The 18,692-nt window shown below is 41.8% G+C and overlaps 1 protein-coding gene across 1 annotated transcript in view; it reads right to left on the reverse strand.

Annotated features, from left to right (window-relative positions):
* Nucleotides 1–18,692, reverse strand: part of LOC125460569 (ras-related protein Rab-7a) — a 41,483-nt gene that overhangs the window by 13,032 nt on the left and 9,759 nt on the right. Inside the window, exon 2 of the mRNA XM_048548155.2 lies at nucleotides 8,096–8,157. Coding sequence (XP_048404112.1) covers nucleotides 8,096–8,148 — 53 coding nt within the window. The 5' untranslated portion in view covers nucleotides 8,149–8,157. The remainder of the gene's footprint in view (nucleotides 1–8,095; nucleotides 8,158–18,692) is intronic.

Below are 18,692 nucleotides of genomic sequence, written 5' to 3' on the forward strand. Positions count from 1 at the left end.
GTGTTGCCCTTCAGGATCTTCCACTCACCTTAAACCAATGCCATCTAGTTGGACAACTCTGACCTGACTATTCACCCTATCCATGCCCATTGATTTTAAACCTCTGACAGTCACCAGAATCCTCCAATACTCTAGCTAGACAGCTACAACCCATTCAGCCTCTCCTTTTAACTCAAATACAGCAAAATCCTTGTTCATCTTTTCTGAATCCTTTTAAATTTTCACAATTTTCCCCCTGCAGTAGGGAGGGCAGAATTGAATACAATATTCAATTAGTGGCCTAAGCAATGTTGCAGCTGCAATAGACGTTACCTCCACTCCTACACTTTAGCCACTGAATAAAGGAAAGCATACCCAACACTGCCTTCACTAACATAGTTGACTCCACAGGTCATGAACCTATACTGCAAGGTCTTGTTCAACATTCCCCAGCTCCTTAAAGGCTTGCCTGAATTTGTCTTTATGGTGCAGCATCTCATTTAATCTAAATGAAGTCTCCATTTGGCACTCTGCAGCTCATTGGAGTATCTGATGAAAGTCCTGTCAGCCCCTCCAGTCTGAAGTAGGAGACAGTGGAAGGTTTCTTATCAGTCCTGTGCCCAAGTGGCTAGTTCTCAGTTTGCTATTGATCTAACCTTGCTAACCAGACTAGCATGGGGAAAGTTAAGGTGTGGAATAAGTCCACAGAAAACAGCCAATGCTCTGCCTTGACTCACTTTAAAAAGCTCAAACCAAGTTTGAGAGAATCTCCACCACACAACCATGCTGATAACATAATTATGTTGATATAACTAGAGAGTAAGCCATCCTAGATTGATTGTACAGGAGGATCAATTAGCAACATTGGTCATTTTCCCCAAAAGGGAGTGTTCAAAATATGGTAGAATTCTTTAAGATATGACAACTAAATCTGAAACTAGGGTCCTGATCTTGAAGCTAACTTTGACAGTATGAGGCATGCATTAGTTAGGATAAATTGGTCAAGGATCCAAGTTTGACAGTGGATAGACAATGACAGACATTTAAAGAGCATGGATGGACTTTGTAATCCATTCCAGACAGGGTGTAATACACGGAAAGTGACTCAACCATGGCCAGCAAGGGGGAGGAGAAAAAACCAGGAATTAGACCCAAAAGGATGCATATAAAAATTGACCAGAGAAAGCAAACCAAGGACCAGGGGAAATTTAAAGTTCAGAGGATAACCAAAGGTTCTAAATTTAGAAAGCAAAAGATATTAAAGTAAACCTGATTGCACAAAGCTTCAGTGAAGAGAAAAAGCTTTTGGTGAAGACAAGTGTTAGAATCAGGGGGAGTTTGTGGACAAAGATGGCAGGCTAGTTGAACAAATACTTTGGTTCTATCTTCCCTAAAGTAGGACAAAATCTTCAGGAAGTGCTAGGGAACAGAGGACCCAGCATGGAGGAACAGAAGGCAATCCTTTAGTCAAGCAGTGACACTGGGGAAACTTAATGGAATTGAAACCTGGTGTCCCCACAGCCTGATGCTCTACATCCTAGAGTAGATAAGCGGCCTGAGAAATAGCAGGTGTATTGATCTTTTTCCAGCATTCTGTAGACCCTGGAAGAGTAGCTAAAAGTAGGGAATTATAGGCCATTTAGCCTGACAGTGGTGGGAAAATTGGTGTCAATTAGATCCCTAAAGAATTTGGACTTTTGTCTCCATTTTCCAAGTTAACATGGATTCACTGGAGGGAAGTCATACATGACACATCTTGGAGGTGACTAGTTGACAATGGTGAATCAGCAGACTATCTGGACTTTCAGAAGTCTTTTGACAAGGTTCCACATGAGTTAAGGAAAATTAAAACCTTGTGGTATCACAGGTAATGTATCAACATAGATAACAGAAGCAGTTAACTGACAGGAAGGGGAGAGGTGGCATAAACAGGTCCTTTGAGTGTCAGGCAGTGATGTATCAGGTGCTGCAGGGTGCAGTGCTGGGACCTCAACTGTTCAGTTGTTTGGATGAAGGAACTGAAGGCCACATCTCCAAGTCTACAGATGACAAAGCTGGGTGGCAGCATGCACTGTGAGGAGGACAGCAAGACACTGTCAGGTGACTTGGACAAACTGGCAGCAGGCAGATGCATACAAGATTATACATTTTAGTCCCAGAAAGAGGCAGATTAGGAAAAGCGTGAGGTGCAACAGACATGGGTGCCATGGAAGAACTGTTGCTAAAGAGGTCAGCATGTACAAAGGCCAATACGTGCACTTTCATGGCAAGATGAAGTTAGTCTCAGTAAGTATGTCTCAATGGTTATGCAGGGCTTGAGTGGAGGCCACACCTTGAGTATGGTGTGCAGTTTTGGGATCTCCCAGTCTGAGGAAGGATAGCCTTACTGAGAGTTCAGCAAAGGTTCAAACTCATTCCTAGAATGGCAGGACTGATGAGGAAAAACCTGATCAACTCATTGGAAAAAACCATTGTTGGTAAAGCTCAGGTCTGACAGCTTGTTTTTCCCCCCACAAAAGAATGTTTGTCTGGTGACCTTTCCTCAAAATGGCTGAAGTCTGGAGAGTCACTGGATCCAATGGAGGTCTCTTCTCCTCCTATGAGTTACAAACTTGTGGAATTCCCATAGGAAGCTGTTGGGGCTCAGTCATTTGACACATTCACAAGGGAACTAGATTTGGTCCTTGTGGCTAATTGGATCAAGAGGTATTAGGAGAGGACAGAAATGGCATACTGAAGTTGCCCAATTGTATTGAAGGCGGTGCAGGCTCAAGAGGGCTGAATGACCTTCTCTGGTCAGAATGAGGTTTCTACTCTAATCTGTCCCTGCCTTTCCAAATACATGCATATCTACTGACAGCACTCATGTCAGTCTCTACAGGTAAACTACAGACTGGTTTTTCTTTACCATCTTAAGAACACCACATGAGCCCCATTCCAGTCTTCTGGCATCTCATCTGCACTAGCACTGAAACAAATCTCAGCAGGAGGCCCACTTACCTAGCTACCCACAAAGTTTAGGTACACAAACAAGCTCAGGGATTGTGTATTTTAACACATTCAGCACCTCATCTTCTGTAAGGAAATTTGTCTCACCAAGTTATCTAGCTTCCACATCCTTTATCAAAAGGACTCAGTTGTCTCACCCATCTGTGGTTCTATAGAAAGCCTTACTGATTTAAGGGGCTATTGTCACCATTACTCTGGTCCTTAACAGAAGGTAGGAGCCTTTATATTCTCCTTAACCCTATATGCCAAAGCCATGTCCTTTGCCCTCCTAATGCCCTTGTTTTCCAGGAATTCATGACCCCTGCTGTCCATGTCTAGTATGCTTCATAGAGCCTCATTTGTCTAATCATCCAGCACTCCCCACTCCTTCCTCTGAAGGGCAAGCCTGAACAAGAATACTGGACCCTCATTGAGTGGTTAAGGCAGCATTTAACATGCTTGCTTTCACTGCTCAGAACTTTTGTCTAAGAGGTTGTACAAGACATTTGAGGCCTCTGAAGTACTGTCTAGTTCTGGTACAAAAAGAGGTGTTATGCTTCACTTAAGTGACCTGGTTGACACATCTAGAGTACTTGACACCTTAAGATTCAACTGTCATCAAGCTGCTTGATGCTGTTTAGATTGACAGGCAATTAACTGAAATAAGATCAGGGGTCAAATTGTAGACAGCAGTTTCCTGGAGAATTTTATACTGTGGATAGGGCTGAACACAACTAGTTGAATTCTGCTAAACATTTGCAGCTGTGTCAATTTATGGCTGTGCTTAAGTGTTAGGGTGGTTTAATAGACTCAGGCATGTGGAAGACAGGAAGTGAAACTAGATTACAAATAACACTTGAGGCAACTTTTGTTTCTGATAAGAGCATGAGTTGTGCAGACAACTACTGAATTATACTTTCAATTGTTCTGCACCTTATTCAGGTGTTTACATAAGTTCTGAATAACTGGGTTGCTTAAGCATATCTTTTGTATGTAGTGGACTGAATTCATTCATTTTTGACATGGGTATTGGTGATCACTAAGCTTGGTAAAGCAAAAACCTTGCATAATTTGTAATGGTGACAGCTGCATGCAGAGGTGTTTTACCATTTTATCAGCTGGTAGTGAACTTGTTCACCACAAGTGTAAAAGGTTAAAACACAGCAGTTTTAGACATTAACCCCCCATGCTTATGTGCACAAAGCTGTCAGTACAGTTTAAAACAGAAGCAGGTGGTTGAACTTAGCATTTGATTTAGTGCATCATTAGTGAGGCATGCTAGTGCTGACTACTGCTACCAAAAGTAGCCACTACATGAAGGCAAGGATCATACAGTAACCTAACTAGCAGTGTTCTGTCAATGATAATGGGAACTGCAAATGCTGGAGAACAGTGTTAAGCTGGATGAACACAGCAGGCCAAGCAGCATTTCAGGAGCACAAAAGCAGACATTTTGGGCCTAGACCCTGAAAGGATGAAGGGTCAACGCCCAAAACATCAGCTTTTGTGCTCCTGAAATGCTGCTTGGCCTGCTGTGTTCAACCAGCTTCTCACTGTTCTTAGTTCTGTCAAGCCTTTTTAAAAGGCTAGTTTTAATGTTATATTGTTTGAAATTGCAGATTTACATTCCCACCCACTTCTAGTGGGAACAACTCAGCAGTTTAACCAACTGAATACAGAAGCAGGTGATGCATGTCAAATTTGAAGTTAACATCCAATTTAAAGGTAATTTTTTAAAAAAACAAACAGCTATGGCTCAAGACTATACCAGCATTTACATCAGACACTTGAAGTGGGGAATAATTCATCTTGACACTAATGGGATTCAATCCATTTTATTATGCACCACTTGTTGGCATGATGTCAGATTTGTTTGTGCATGCTGCAGCTCTAGTTACAGCCACAAAGTACAGAACACCATAGCAAAAGCTTGCCTTCATAATCTGCCTGTGCACAGAAGAGAGACAAATCTTTGTTCTGCTCAAACTTCAGCAAGAACTGACACTGGCAGCCATTTATATTGTACTACCACCAAGTTCTGGAAAACTGAACTATTCCAAGAATTTTATTTAGCCCAGAGGATGATTAAAACCCCTAGAATTGTCTGTGGAGCCTCAGTGACAGAAAGAATGCCACAAGCATAGCTTCTAGTACCAGAAGAGAAGAATCACATTTGACAACTACAGAAGTCACTGCATTTGAAAATACCAAAACTAAAGCTCACTGCTACCACCTAGCCAGGCAGATGCATGGGTACATGCATGCTTGCCTCCAAGTCACATCCTGATTGGAAATCTCAGCTGTTGCTCAGTTTAACTCCTTGAACTGTGGGCATCTGTGCCATGGACTGCATTGGGCAAGCTTTAGCCCACTGTCACCTTTTCTAAGTGACAGGAAAAGGTCAGACATCGACATTCAAGAAAACCAGACTTTCAAACAACTACAAACAAACAGAGCTAACTCAGTTATGTATTAAGTGAAACAAGATTACAGGAAGGCTGTTCAGCATTTTGCAAAACAAAGTTATTTAGCTTGAAGTTGTTAGTGTAGGGCTTGACTAGTTCCACCTCTGAACCATGAGGTCAGGGTTCAAGTCTCACCCACTTCAGTGGGGTCATAACATCCCTTTAAAGGTGATTAAAACTAAACTGGCTTTTGGTATTAAGTTACAGCCAAGGCATTGAAGCATCCATTGCTACTTTAAGTTGAGAAAGGAGGACATTCCAGCACATTACTTTTTAATTCTTCCTATCCTCCACACCTGATCACCATTCAGTTAATCATTCAAAGGGAGCATGGTGGTCAGATCAAGCTGACTGGATTTAAGACTGAGATCATAAAGTGGCCTCAGAGGCCAAATAGCAGCTTCTTCATCTTAAGTTTTACATGGTACTGACCAGCACTGCTCTGACTGGAATGCTTTCCAAAGTGAAAAAAAGTCAAGTGGTTACTATTCTGCTGTTTTGGGCTGAACATGCTGGTGAAATACATTGAAACATGCTGTTGATATTAGATTCTGATTTTAGCTGAATCAGAAAGTCTAAAATCTATGAAGCATTTGCAATCAGACAGTTAGCCACAACTGGCAATAGACTAACTTAAAACATTGTTTCATTACTGGGCACTTCAAAGTAATGACCTTCAGTGGGTTACTTGCCTATTTAACCTCAGATTCAGTTAAGGTATTAAGTTTCATGTGCAGGAAATCAATAAGTTGTGCTTGAAGAAGTCCAAGCCTGCTATAATCAAGTGTTGAGATAATTTAAAGCATGGCAAAAAAAGTTAGTGTGATAGGTATGTGAGTTGGGGAAAAACCAAGGGGAATGCATTCAGTATAAACACAAGCAGATCCAAGGATTCACCCAAAAATCAGTAGGTAAAGCCTTGAAGCCACAAGATAGCTGTGAAAAACCCAACATTAACGAGATGTGCAGTGGTCTGGCTAGTTAGGGCACAAAGTAAGCTATACTATACATTTTTCCTCCTGCAAAAATACAATTGGATAATAAGAGTGTAATAGGAAGTGGCAACAACTATGTTGCAGAGGAAGTCAGAGTTACAATAGGAGAGAGCTTTTCCTATATTTGGGAGAACAGGTGTTTAAGGGCATGTAGAAGTCTGCAATAAGTTTGGTACAGGTCATTTGTTGCCATGAAGTGTTATGGCAGGGTTGAGGTAAAAACCCTGCATGCTCCTCTCCTGCCCACACTGCTGAACACTTTACAGCAGACTTGGACTTCAGCAAAACAAAAAGGATTTCTGCACATGAAACTTAAGACCTTAACTGAAAACTGAATCCATGGCCTGAATCTGAAGTTAAATAAGCAAGTAACCTATTGAAGGTCATGAACTTGAAGCACCCTGTAGTCAGTTAATGAAAAAGCTGACTTAAGGTTTGATATGTAATCAAGTTATCCTGGAATTGGAAGATGTCTTGTCTATTGTTCTTGGAATCTTCAGCAATTCCTTTTCCAGTAGACAAAGAGAAAAATAGTTCCATATTTTACTACAGATACAAGTTCATTCTAAAAAAAAAATGTCTAACCATACCACAAACCCTTTCCTATTCCAACTGGGAAAGAAGGGAGGTCTTCAAAAAAGTCAAGTGAGATCTTGTGATTACTTAAGGACTTTAGTACTAGTATCTTATGCTCAGGCTGGCAGAACAACAACCTTTTAATACCCTAAAGGCTAGTCAGTCATTCATACAGCATTAGAAAACAACCCTTGAATCCAACTTTTCTATACTGAACATCCCAAAGTGGCCCATATCCCTCAAAGTTCCTGTTTGTGTACTGATCAACTGCCCTAGATAGATATGAAACTAATTCTATCACACTGCTGCACCACCCAGACAACTGCTATAGTTGCAATACTTACCCATTTGTCTCATTGAAGGTTGATTGTGGGGCCATGGCCATTGAAAGCACCTTACTTGCAAGCAGTCTATTTACCTTTCACAAACGATCTTTACATTGGCAAGAGCAAATGCAAACCGAGTGACTGCCTTTGTTTGTAGGAATGACCTGGGTTTCCTATTTGTTATAGGGGGAACTAATATAATTACAGCATTTAAAAAGGTAAGAGAGTGGGTATATGAACAAGGGATACTGCTCAAGTGCTGGCAATTGGGACCAGATTCATTTAAAATCTAGCCAGCATGAACAAGTTGGACTGAAGGGCTGTTTGAGCACTGATTATTTTGGTAGTCACCTTGCTATCATACCGAGTCCCTTGGGCCTGCAAGTGCTCTGGCAAACCAGAACTTGGAGTAAGGAGCAACACCATTTGTTGTTTTGGCACATTATAACCCCTGGAGCTCAGTTCAACAACTTCAGCAGACAGTCATGCTCTTCTTCCTTTTCCCATTTTGTTTGTATATTATGGGATCAGTAAGGAATGCTTTTTCACTTGAAGTGTGGAAGTGGAGAAAGCATTTCCCATCCCTTTAATTTCTGAACACTCATACTAGACACTGAATTCCTTGTCACAGATGCTGCCAGATCTGTGGAGTTCTCCAGCATTTTGCTTTAGCTTCAGAGGTAGCACATTTGGAATCAAAGCTCTAACAAAAGTCACATTTGGTACACAAGTACATAAAGGCTTTTTTTAAAAAAGAGAAACTTACCCTGAATCTCCCAAGATAATGACTTTCAGCAAGACTTTCTTCCTAGATGTCATCTTTTATAGCTGGAAGAGAAAGATTGTTCAAATATTTGTACAAAAAAGCTAGCAAGATTTCACCTGCTAATTTTGCCAGAATGAACCAATGCCACAATTATGGCCCTAAATGGCACTGGAAAGTACCATGCAGGTTGTTGGTTTGTGATTAGACTTGTCCTAAAAAAGACTTCAAGTCTTCAGTGACAATTGGGACTTGAACAGACTCGGGTGCAGAGGCAAGACATTATCACTGCCCTACAGGAAGCACATTAACTGGTCACTGGTTTTACTATTACATTAGCTAACACCTGAACATTTACAAAGCTAAGATGCACCTTTGGAGCAGGTGGGACTTGAACCCAAGGCTGTTGCTATGCCACAAGTCCCAAAGTGGCTCATGATTTTGCATGCCATCCTTGTGCAGGGTGATGCTGGTCTGCTGCACTGGTCTAGTTGTTTCAATTGATTAACTGGCAAACTTACAGAGTGTCCTGCCAATAATCAGCCTGCTCACATGCATATCCATGACATCAAGACTTGAACCCAAGCCTCTGCCAAACTCCTGAGCCATACTATCACAGCACCCTTAGGTACTTCCTTCCTTGCCAATCCTTCCAGATGGGCAACTGCAGTTATACTGTACTTTGTCAGATACTAGATGCCAGCTATAGGCATTCCAAGAATAATCTTTCACCCTCCCAACAGGAAAAACAGGTCAACATGGCACATGTGGTTCAAGGCACAACTGAAAAGTTGAAGCCCAAATTCTGAGTCATTAGTGCCAAAAACATGGTTTCATAATCAGAAAATATTGCAGGGTACAACCACACCTATAGCCTGCCTTGAAGTTATCTGTGTAGCTGCAGAATCCCAGTGTGGAAACAGGTCCTTTGGCCACACATGTCCACACCAAACCTTGCAGCATCCACCTAGACCCATCCCCTAAACTACACATCCCTGCACACTGGGCAATTTAGCATGACCAACCCACCTAGCCTGCATATCTCCACACTGTGGCAGAAAACTGGAGTACCTGTAGGAAACCCATGCAGACAGACTGTGCAAACTCCATACAGACACAAGCCCAACAGTGGAATCAAACCTGGGTCCCTGGTGCTGTGAGGCAGCAGTGCTTACCACTGAGTCACAATTCAGTCAAGTTGAAGTTTGCTTTTAAACAGCAAACAGGATTAGCCCTTAATCACTATGTCAGAAGCCTGGTTATACACTCATCCAAATGAGAACTGTTGCTCAGCTTTCAAAGCTTGGAAATTTTAGTGTACTCCTAGGCTAAAGTAATGGAGCTGGGAAAGGTGGTGACTAAAATGGTTTTTAAATGTGGGGTGCAGGCATCACCAGCTGGCCATTTACTGCTTATCCCTGGTGGCCATGAGCTGCTCTAACCACTGCAGTCCACCTGCTGTGGGAGGACTCCATGCCATTATTCTATAAATGGAAGGCCAATTTGCCACAGAACAAGCTAGAAGAGATGCTCAAGTTAAGATGAGTTTGTTACAACAGATTTGTGTTTTAATAGCTGAGTCATAAGTCACATAATACCACATTAGGTCCTACAGATTTAAAAAGCCAAGCTTTCATAGCACTTCAGGTGAAGGAGGAAAGTGCACAGGTAGAATATATAGATGGAGATAACAGCAAGATACTTCCAGGCAATTCAGAATAAAATTACCAATAGAAAGTGTAATAGCTTCACCACTATAAAATGTTTGCACTGCTATCATCTGCAAGTTGCAGGATGTAAAGTACCATAAATCAAGTGCTTGTACCCAACAATGCAGAAACAGCAATAACTGATTCTTTTGTGGGATTTGGATTCTGCTCAGAATTAAACCACTTTTGCCCCAATAAATGGTGATCGAGGGGACAGTACAAGTCAAGTCCTAACTAGTCATGGACACTGTCCAAATGTTGAGCCCATGGGCTCAACAGCAATTTAAACTGGAGCTAGAATGGGCTTAAAGTTGATAACTAACACTGCACCAAACTCACAAGTGGCAAGAGATTCTCCAGTTCCCATTATCTGTTCATAAGTGGCTTAATATTGACAAGTTACTTAATTAGCCAATGGGCATCCAGTTATTAGCCCAACTTCAGACAACTTAAAGTTATTGATTAGAGTACAGAGGAGCTTTAGAAAATTGAGCCAATTTGTCAAATTTCATTAAGCAGCTTCAATACACAAGTAGATTTAGTTCATGCTATTCCCAAAAATCAAAAGAAATGGGATGTTCCTATGCTTCTTGTATAGCAGGGGAGCAATGACGGCCATTCTACTCAAAGATCTGGCCACATTAGACAAAAAAGTACAGTAGATATCAGGCAGTCAGGAATGTGATTAGACTTGCAGTGACATCTTGCCTTCATGAGTGGTATACTCTAGACAACTTTTCTACTGAAGGATCAGTGACTACAATGACTGGTAGGGCCTGAAGATTGCAAGTAAACTTAAGAGCAAATCAACAAGGCAAGTTCAGACATTTTCAACTCCTACTTTTAAGAACATCCATTTCAAAAATAGAGATTACATTTGAAGATCCACTAGATTAAAACAAAGTGAAATGTTAACTTCAGCTTGCCTCAGCCATAGAATTACAGGTGGGTTAAAAAGTTAGACTGGTGATAAGTTCTCTTCCAAAAAATTCACATTTTCAGAACAATGGGAAGTGCAGGTTTACAAATTACTGAAATAGGGAAGTTTACTAATCCCTGGCATTATTCTAATAAAGTGAGATCTGATTTGGACAATTTGTACCAAATTAAAGTGCTGGTTAGACAAGTACATTTGACTTCTGCCATGTCAAAATCTGATCATGTTCTTGGTGAACCCTGTCCCCCTTCTCATCCCCATTGGTTAGCACTGGTGCCTTGGCACCAGGAACCCAGGTTTGATGCCAGCCTTGAAACTGGTGTTTATGTATTCTTGTGTCTGCATGGGTTTCTTCTGGTCTCCCTGGAGTCTGAAGGTGTGAAGATGAGGTGGACTGGCTAAGATTGTCCTGTAGTGTCCAGGTTAGGTGGGCAAGCCATGGTAAGTATAGGGAGGTTGTGTTTGGATGGGATGCTCAGGTCAGTGCAGATTTGAGTGGCTTCCTTCAGCATTGTGGGGATTCTACACAACAGGCCAAATGATCCAGCCCATTTAGTTTTGAAGGATTGTATTGATACTGGCAAAACAGCATACTGTTCAGCTAGTGTCAGATCAATTCAATTAAACTGACTGTACACTAACCCTGTAAAACTTTCCTTCAGGTGCCATTTGTTTGATCTTCACTTCCACAACACTACAAAAATTGAAGTTCTAATGGGTGCACAAAAACCATCTTTAGAATCTTGGCCAAAACTAGATTTGGAAATCTTGGAAACTAATTGCTTGTCAGCCTTCTCAAATAACCCCCTCAGGTACCTTTATTGAAAGGCAGCCATACCCAGCTTCTCCTACAACCTAGTTACATTCAAGCTTGAGTAATCCCCTGCTGGATCCTAAAGAGGATTGAAACCTGACTTACCACTAAAAGCTAACACCTTGCATCTAAATATTAGAGTGTTCACTGCAAGTGGTTCAACCTTCTGTGCCTTTTTAATTAAAAAGGCAAAGGTATTAGGTAACAGAGGAGTCAGTTCTCATCAGCAAGATGGTGACAGAATGGGGAAGGGGAGTGGGAGGAGTTGATTAAGTTCACTGGCTCAGGCTGTCAGGGCTGTTTAACCTTGGCTGACTCATGAAGCTGAACTATTGTGGGTGCCTGTGCCATTATACTGGCATGTGTACAGAAACCTGGTTTTTAGAATTATGCATTTTCAACCCAAGTTACTTAACAGTTTAATCTAGATTAAAGTTTCATGGATCAAGTGGAGAACAGGGACCCAGTAGATGTTGTGTATCTAGACTGCTAAGAGACATCTGACAAGGTGGTGCACAGCATTATGGACAATGTATTAGCATGGATAGAGGATTAGCTAACAGGAAACATTAGATAAAGGAGTGCTTTTCTGGTTGGCAGTGACTAGTGATGTGCTAGGAAAACCAATTTTAGTTTAGATAATGGTTTGGAGTTGTGGACCATGTATCAAAAGGCTGCAGATGACACCAAGATGAGTGGCAGAGCAAAGGATGCAGAGGGATTATAGATCATTTGAGTGGGCAAAGGTCTAGCAGATGGAGTACAATGTTGATAATTGTGAAGTCAATTCTGATAGGAACACAGTAAAATTGATAATTGGAACAGTAAATGGTAGCATGCTGCTGAGCAAATAACCCTAGGGATCCTTGTGCATGAAGCAAGGTAGGTTTAAGGTGTAACAGTTAAATTAGCCAAAGGGAATTTTGTCCTTCACTGCTGGGCGAAATGGAGTTTGAAAGCAGGGACGTTATATTGCAGTATACAGGCTGCTAGAGAGACCACACCTACAGAACTGCATGCTTTTTGGTCTGTTAGCTGAGAGATGTACTGGTTCTGGAGGCAGTGCAATGGAGATGCAGTGGGTTGATTTGCATGGAGAACTGGGATTATATTTGTTGGAATTTAGAACAAGAGGATCTCAAACAAAATTTGGAGAGATTAGACAAGAGTGAAGCAGGGAGGATGTTTCCATTGGTGGTGAAGTTACAACAAGGGGCCATACCCTCAAAATTAGGGGGAGCAGATTTAGGATTGACTTGAAAAGCTTCTTCACACAGGGTTGAGAATCTGTGGAATTCCTTGCCCAGTGTAGTAGTTAAGGCTTCTGCCATGAAGCAGTTTTTAAAAGCCAAGGTAGATAATTTCTGTTCCAGAGGAATTAAGGGTTATGGTGAAGGTGGGCAGGTAGAGCTGAGTTCATGGAAAGATAATGTGATTTTCACTGACAGATTGGGCTTGAACAGTCAGATGACTTAATCCTACAGCTTAGTTATTAAGATCTGGACTAAAAGTAGTGAGTGAATCAAGTCTAAGCATACCTGGCCCACAAGCAAGCATACTCTAACAAAGCTATTAGCATTCTAGGGGTGAGGTGACTTTCAGGTCTTGGAGGTGCCAAATTTACACTTTCCCTCCCCCACCCTAAATGCACCCACTGGGTGGGTTGATTCAATTGGTGTTAACAAATCCATTCAATTCTTCAGATTGGTCTGTGGACCTGAACTCAGCTTATGGCTACACAATTCTTAAAGTTGAGGACCTAACCATCCCCATAAGGGCATTGCCAAACTCCACCATATCTAGGTCACAACTAACCAAAAGCTCAATATGAACTGACAAGTATCAAGGTATGACCATGACAATACATCTGCACAAGCCACACCTTAATGTTTAGCCACTGAAAGCTTGGGTGTGTATCACAGCAGTGAGGCTGCATCCTTTCAGTCAAGCTTGGTGTTAGTGAGGACAAAAGCAGTCTACCTGATGAAAACAAAGACCCATGGATGTGGAAATCAGAAGGGCAATTTCTAGATAAGTGCAGGTGTGGCAGCATCTGGGGAAAGAAATCAGTTAATTTTGAGTCCAGTGACTTCCTTCAAAGGAAGAGATTTGCTCCCAAGGTCACTTGAGTCACTAATTTCAACCCCCTCCCCCAAAATGAACCATTTCTCTAGGAGTGTGTTTCAGGTCTACTTGACTGGTAGACCTGCCAAACATTTCCACTAGCAGGCTGTCACAGAATGACCTTGCCATTGTTTCTTTGGTAATACTTCAACTTGCATCCTTCACAACAGTTAAGGAGTGAAAATGCTACCAGGACCAACTCAAACCAGTAACTTCTTCATTTCCAGATACAAATTGTGGCTACTGTAAAAGCAGGCCCTGGGGAGCAGGCAAAGTCAAGCAGAGGTTAAGATCAGGAATGATGTTAATGTTAACTAGCACAGCAGGCTTGAAGGGCAGAATGGCCTTCTCCCAATTCTCCCAAGTTACAATTAGCTAAATACATTAAGACAAATACTATTTAAACTCACCATTTGCTTGACAAGGTGTGCTAAAAGTCAGTGTCTTTAAAGACAATCAAGTCCAGACAGTTTTGCCACCTGACAGCCATGTTATAAAGTTAGAATTAGAACTAACAACCAAATAGGGCCTGTTTCCACAGAAGTTCTTCGGCCCAACAAGTCCACAATGAACTAGTGCATCCCACCCAGATTTATCCACCTATCAACTACACTACACATGCCTGAGTGCTATGGGCAGTTTAGCATGGCCAAAATACCTAACTGCAAATCTTTGGACTGTGGGAGGAAACCTGAGCATTGGAAGAAATCCAGACAGGGAGAACATGCAAACTCCAGAGACACCAGAGGCCAAAATTTGAACCTGGGTCCCTGGTGCTGAGAACAGCAGCAGTGCTAACCACTGCCATGAAGACTGCAGAAAGTAATTAAAGGAAACATGCTTAAGCAATGATCTGAAAGCCAAAAGAGAACAAATTCAGTCCACCATATTGTTTAGTTTCAATCAAAGCTACTTTACAGGCAGTCTTGGGGGAAGTACACAGCAGGCTTTACTCAGCCAAAAATCAAGCTTGCTCAGACTTGAGTGACCTGCTTGAGATTACAAAGCCTAGCCAAAAATACAGACTAGTAACCCCAGGGTTCCAATACTGAGGGAAGTCTAGTCAGTTAAGACTGGAGTCCAGCAACCTTTCAGAAAGTTTGAAAGGACACCAGACCAGAAATGTTACCCATTTCTCTTGTTACTAGAGCTGTGGAGTTAAGTAATTTACATTGGTATTTCAGGTTTAGTTCTGCCTTGGGGAGTTTTCCCCCACTGAAGTTGGTAGATCTTAATGCCTGCAGTCTAGAGTATTCAAAACCAAAAAGATTGTTTACAACATTAGCACATGACCTTTTGGTCACTAAGGGACAGTTTAGGTATTCAGCTACTCATTTTTGCGTGGGTTGTTTGCTAAAGTTTTCTACAATTTGTTAGACCAATCCACATTAAAAGCTTGATTTTCCAAGCAACCACAAGTTCCCATCAATCCAAAAATGGGACTTCCAGGCCTTTATAGTCTAAAGTAGCCACAATACATAGCTGCATTTCAGCAGTGAAAGTGGCTGAAGTTATTATGACAATCTTCAAAAACCCAAAAGCAACCAGGAATAGCTGGTAGTTACAACATAGCATTCATGATTAAAATATCAGGTCACCCAGGGAGATGAAGTCTTCAGGTAGAGTTTCAAAGCCTAATTGGATGTTTGTTCAATGTTTTGAGGGTAAGGTACAGCTGACAGCACTTGAAATTTGTGTGCCATCCAGGCCTTGAGTGGCTGAAATCTACTCAGGCTAAAAGTCTGCTCCATCACTGATCCTGATAGTCATTGCAATAAAAGTCCCTCCTGGCAGAGGTGCTCCCAACTTACTAACAGCACAGAGCACCCACTTTCACATTAAATCTAACTGCATGTTGTTTTACCATGCTCAGATGTCTGCCTAATGAAAGCACTGTCATTCATGACAACTGAGGAAACAAACATCTGTGCTTTGGCACTCAAAACTGTCCAATTAAAACTAAGTGTAGAAATTGATACCACAAGTTGTGTGGAGTGGAGGTCTGCACTTGACAAATGCAGAGGTACTGGTTGAAAGCAGGGAATGGTGTCTTTGCACATGGCTAAAGCTAGCATGCATCTTCAAGTAATAGAAGATGATAGCACAGTACAGGCCCTTTGGCCAAGTAGAAAGTTGGTCCCTGTTGGAGATAGGGACTAAGCTAGTTTACATTTCTGGAAAAAATACAGCCATACCAGCTTTATTGTGGAGATTGGAATGACTTCAGTTTGAGTACATGTTGCCAAAGGCTTTTGTACAGCATAGAAAAGACTGCAGCCTAGCTTATCCATGCTGACCAGAGCTCTGAAACCAAATTAATCCCATTTGCCTGCATTTGGCCCATCCTCAACTTATGCACCTGCCCATGTTTTGGCTGTTATAACTATACTGATCTCCTTTCCTCTGGCAGCTCATTCCACACATGTAACCCTAAGAGGGTTACCCCTCTGGTCCCTTTTAAATCCCTCCCCATCTTAAACTTGGGTCTTCTGGTTTCAGACTCCCTACCTGGGGAAATAGACCTTGGCTATTCATCCAATTGTGCCCCTCATGATTTTGCAAGCTTTTACTAAAAGGGCAACTGTTCAGTCTCCTACACTCCAAGAAAGAAACCCCCAAGTCTCTAACTCAGATCCAGTCCCAGATGTATCCCTAATTTAAGGACCTTTCCAGTTTATCATCCTTCCTATGAGGTGACCAGAATTGTGCAGTTCTCCTGGTATGGCCTTAGACATTTTATATCTGAAAACATCAACTCCTGTAGTCAGTTAACTGATGGATGAAGACAAGCATACCAAAAAGGTCTTCAGTACTGGTATTTGTGGCACCACATCTGCTGTTTGTCAGCCCTGTTGAATGATCAAACCCACTTTACCTTCTAGTGACTTTTGGTGCATCTATAAGCTTACAAACCATGCCTCTGTTCTCAGAAATCACTGATAATAAGTTGGACCCCAGCACCAATCCTTCTGGCTCACTATTGGTCAAACCTCCAATTTGAAACAACTTTTGCCAGCATCCTGTCAGGTCAATTTCATTAAATGGATCCAACATTAGTCTACCACATAGTAAGGCCTTCAGGGGTCCATGAAGTCCACACAGACAGCATCTGTGCTTTTATCTTGGTCACTTCAAAAAGGTGGTGAAGAGTTAAAGAAGTGATTTCTCATTCACAAAGCCATGCTGATTACCACTGATTAAGTCTCTAGTTCCCTGCCTGCCCCTTACAGTCAGGGATTCTTGAAACTGATGTTAGCCACTGCCTAGTCTTCCAGAAACTTAATGGATCAATGATAAAAACCTTTTGCTAAGAGGTCCACAATTTCTTCATTAGTGTCCAGTGTCCTAGGATACACTTGATCAGGTCCTTGGGATTTAGCTATGTTTGTAGATGACCTCCTGATGTGGACTTTAAGGACATTTCCAAGTTTTGGCTTCCATGTTTCTCTCTCTCGTGGAGCTGAAATATAGTAGAGGGTCCTCTTCACTTGATCCTAGACCACAAGACTCAGGATTTGCCTGAATCCAACAGTCTATACCCAACATGCCTTTCATGACTACAACCCCAATATTTCTAGTCTGAGTGCTCCCTACTCCTGGTCAGCCTTGCCCTTCTCACCAACAGGTGGTTAGGTCTGAATTCACTTTTGAAAGTTGAGGTCTATCCTTTTCTGTAAGGATTTAAAACTAAACAGAATTAAAGGTCCCACTGTGCTCCCCCATTAACATATCAGTCACTTGCCCTGCATCATTTCCCCTGGAGAGAAAACTTTGCCCCTTTACTGATGATCCACTTATTGGTAAGAGTCTTGAACATGTCAGTTGCTCTCCATCCAAGCCCTTAACACCAGTGGTCCCAGTTTATGTTTAGAAAGTTAGAATTCCTACTATTACAACCTATATTCTTCCAACTAACTCCCTACATATTTGGGAAATTTCCCCACCTGACTATAGTGATTGTATGGCATTCCCCAAAGTGATCACCTGCTTATTTCAGTATTGAAACAGGAGGGATGTATATCATTGGTACAGTCTCCACCTCAAATCAAGTGGGATCAAATATTCAAGGGAAAGAGAAACTAGACTAGTCAACAGGACTTTAAACCAGAAGTCTGGGGTGGGAGGGAGAGGGAAGTGGAGAAACAGCAGCTGTTTGACATCTGTAGCAGTGGATTCAGCACTTAAAATAGGGAAGTGACAGGGAAGGAGAAGTCAGGTTATTGAAGTCTCCAGCACAGACAAATAGGACAGTGTTTGGAAGAGGCAAGCAATCAAACATTGGAAGAACAAAATGAAAAAGGTAGGGATAATACATGCAGTGTAAGTTACAAGGTAAATGAGCTGGCAGCACAGATCAAAATTGGCAGGCATCATGATTGGGAAGTGAATATCCAAGGATATACATCCTATTGAAAGATAGCCAGTTCAACTGAGGTTGCCTTAGTGAGAAATGAAATTAAAGTCAACAGGAAGAAATAAAGGAGGGTCAGTTGGTGTAGAATTGAGGAACTGTAAAGGTTAAAAGATAGTTGGAGTTGCATACAGGCCTCCAAACAGCAGTCAGGAGTTGGGGGCACAAGGCACTAGAAGATAGAAAAGGTGTAAGAAAGGCAAAGATAGCGATCATGGGGATTTCACTATGCAGGTGGACTGGGCAAAGCAGACTGGTAGAGTGGATTGCAAGAGAAAGGAATTTGGGGAATGTCTACATGACGACTTCTTGGAGCAGCCTGTGGCGTAGCCCACAAGGGAACAGGCAATACTGATCTGATGATGTATAGTCAGGCAGACTTGATAAGGGAGCTTAAGGTAAAGGAACCCTTAGAAGGTAGTGATCACAAGATGAAGAATTTACATTGCAATAGAGGGAGAAGGTAGAATCAGGTAATGTTATTACAGCTGAATAAAGGCAACTAGAGGCATGAGCTGGACAGTTGATTGGGAGAGGAGCCTAGCAGTAACAATTGGAACAACAGCAGGAGTTTCTGGGAGTAATTCAGGGGATGCAGTGAAAAT

This window comes from Stegostoma tigrinum, chromosome 11 (assembly GCF_030684315.1).
Source record: "Stegostoma tigrinum isolate sSteTig4 chromosome 11, sSteTig4.hap1, whole genome shotgun sequence".
NCBI lineage: Eukaryota > Metazoa > Chordata > Chondrichthyes > Orectolobiformes > Stegostomatidae > Stegostoma > Stegostoma tigrinum.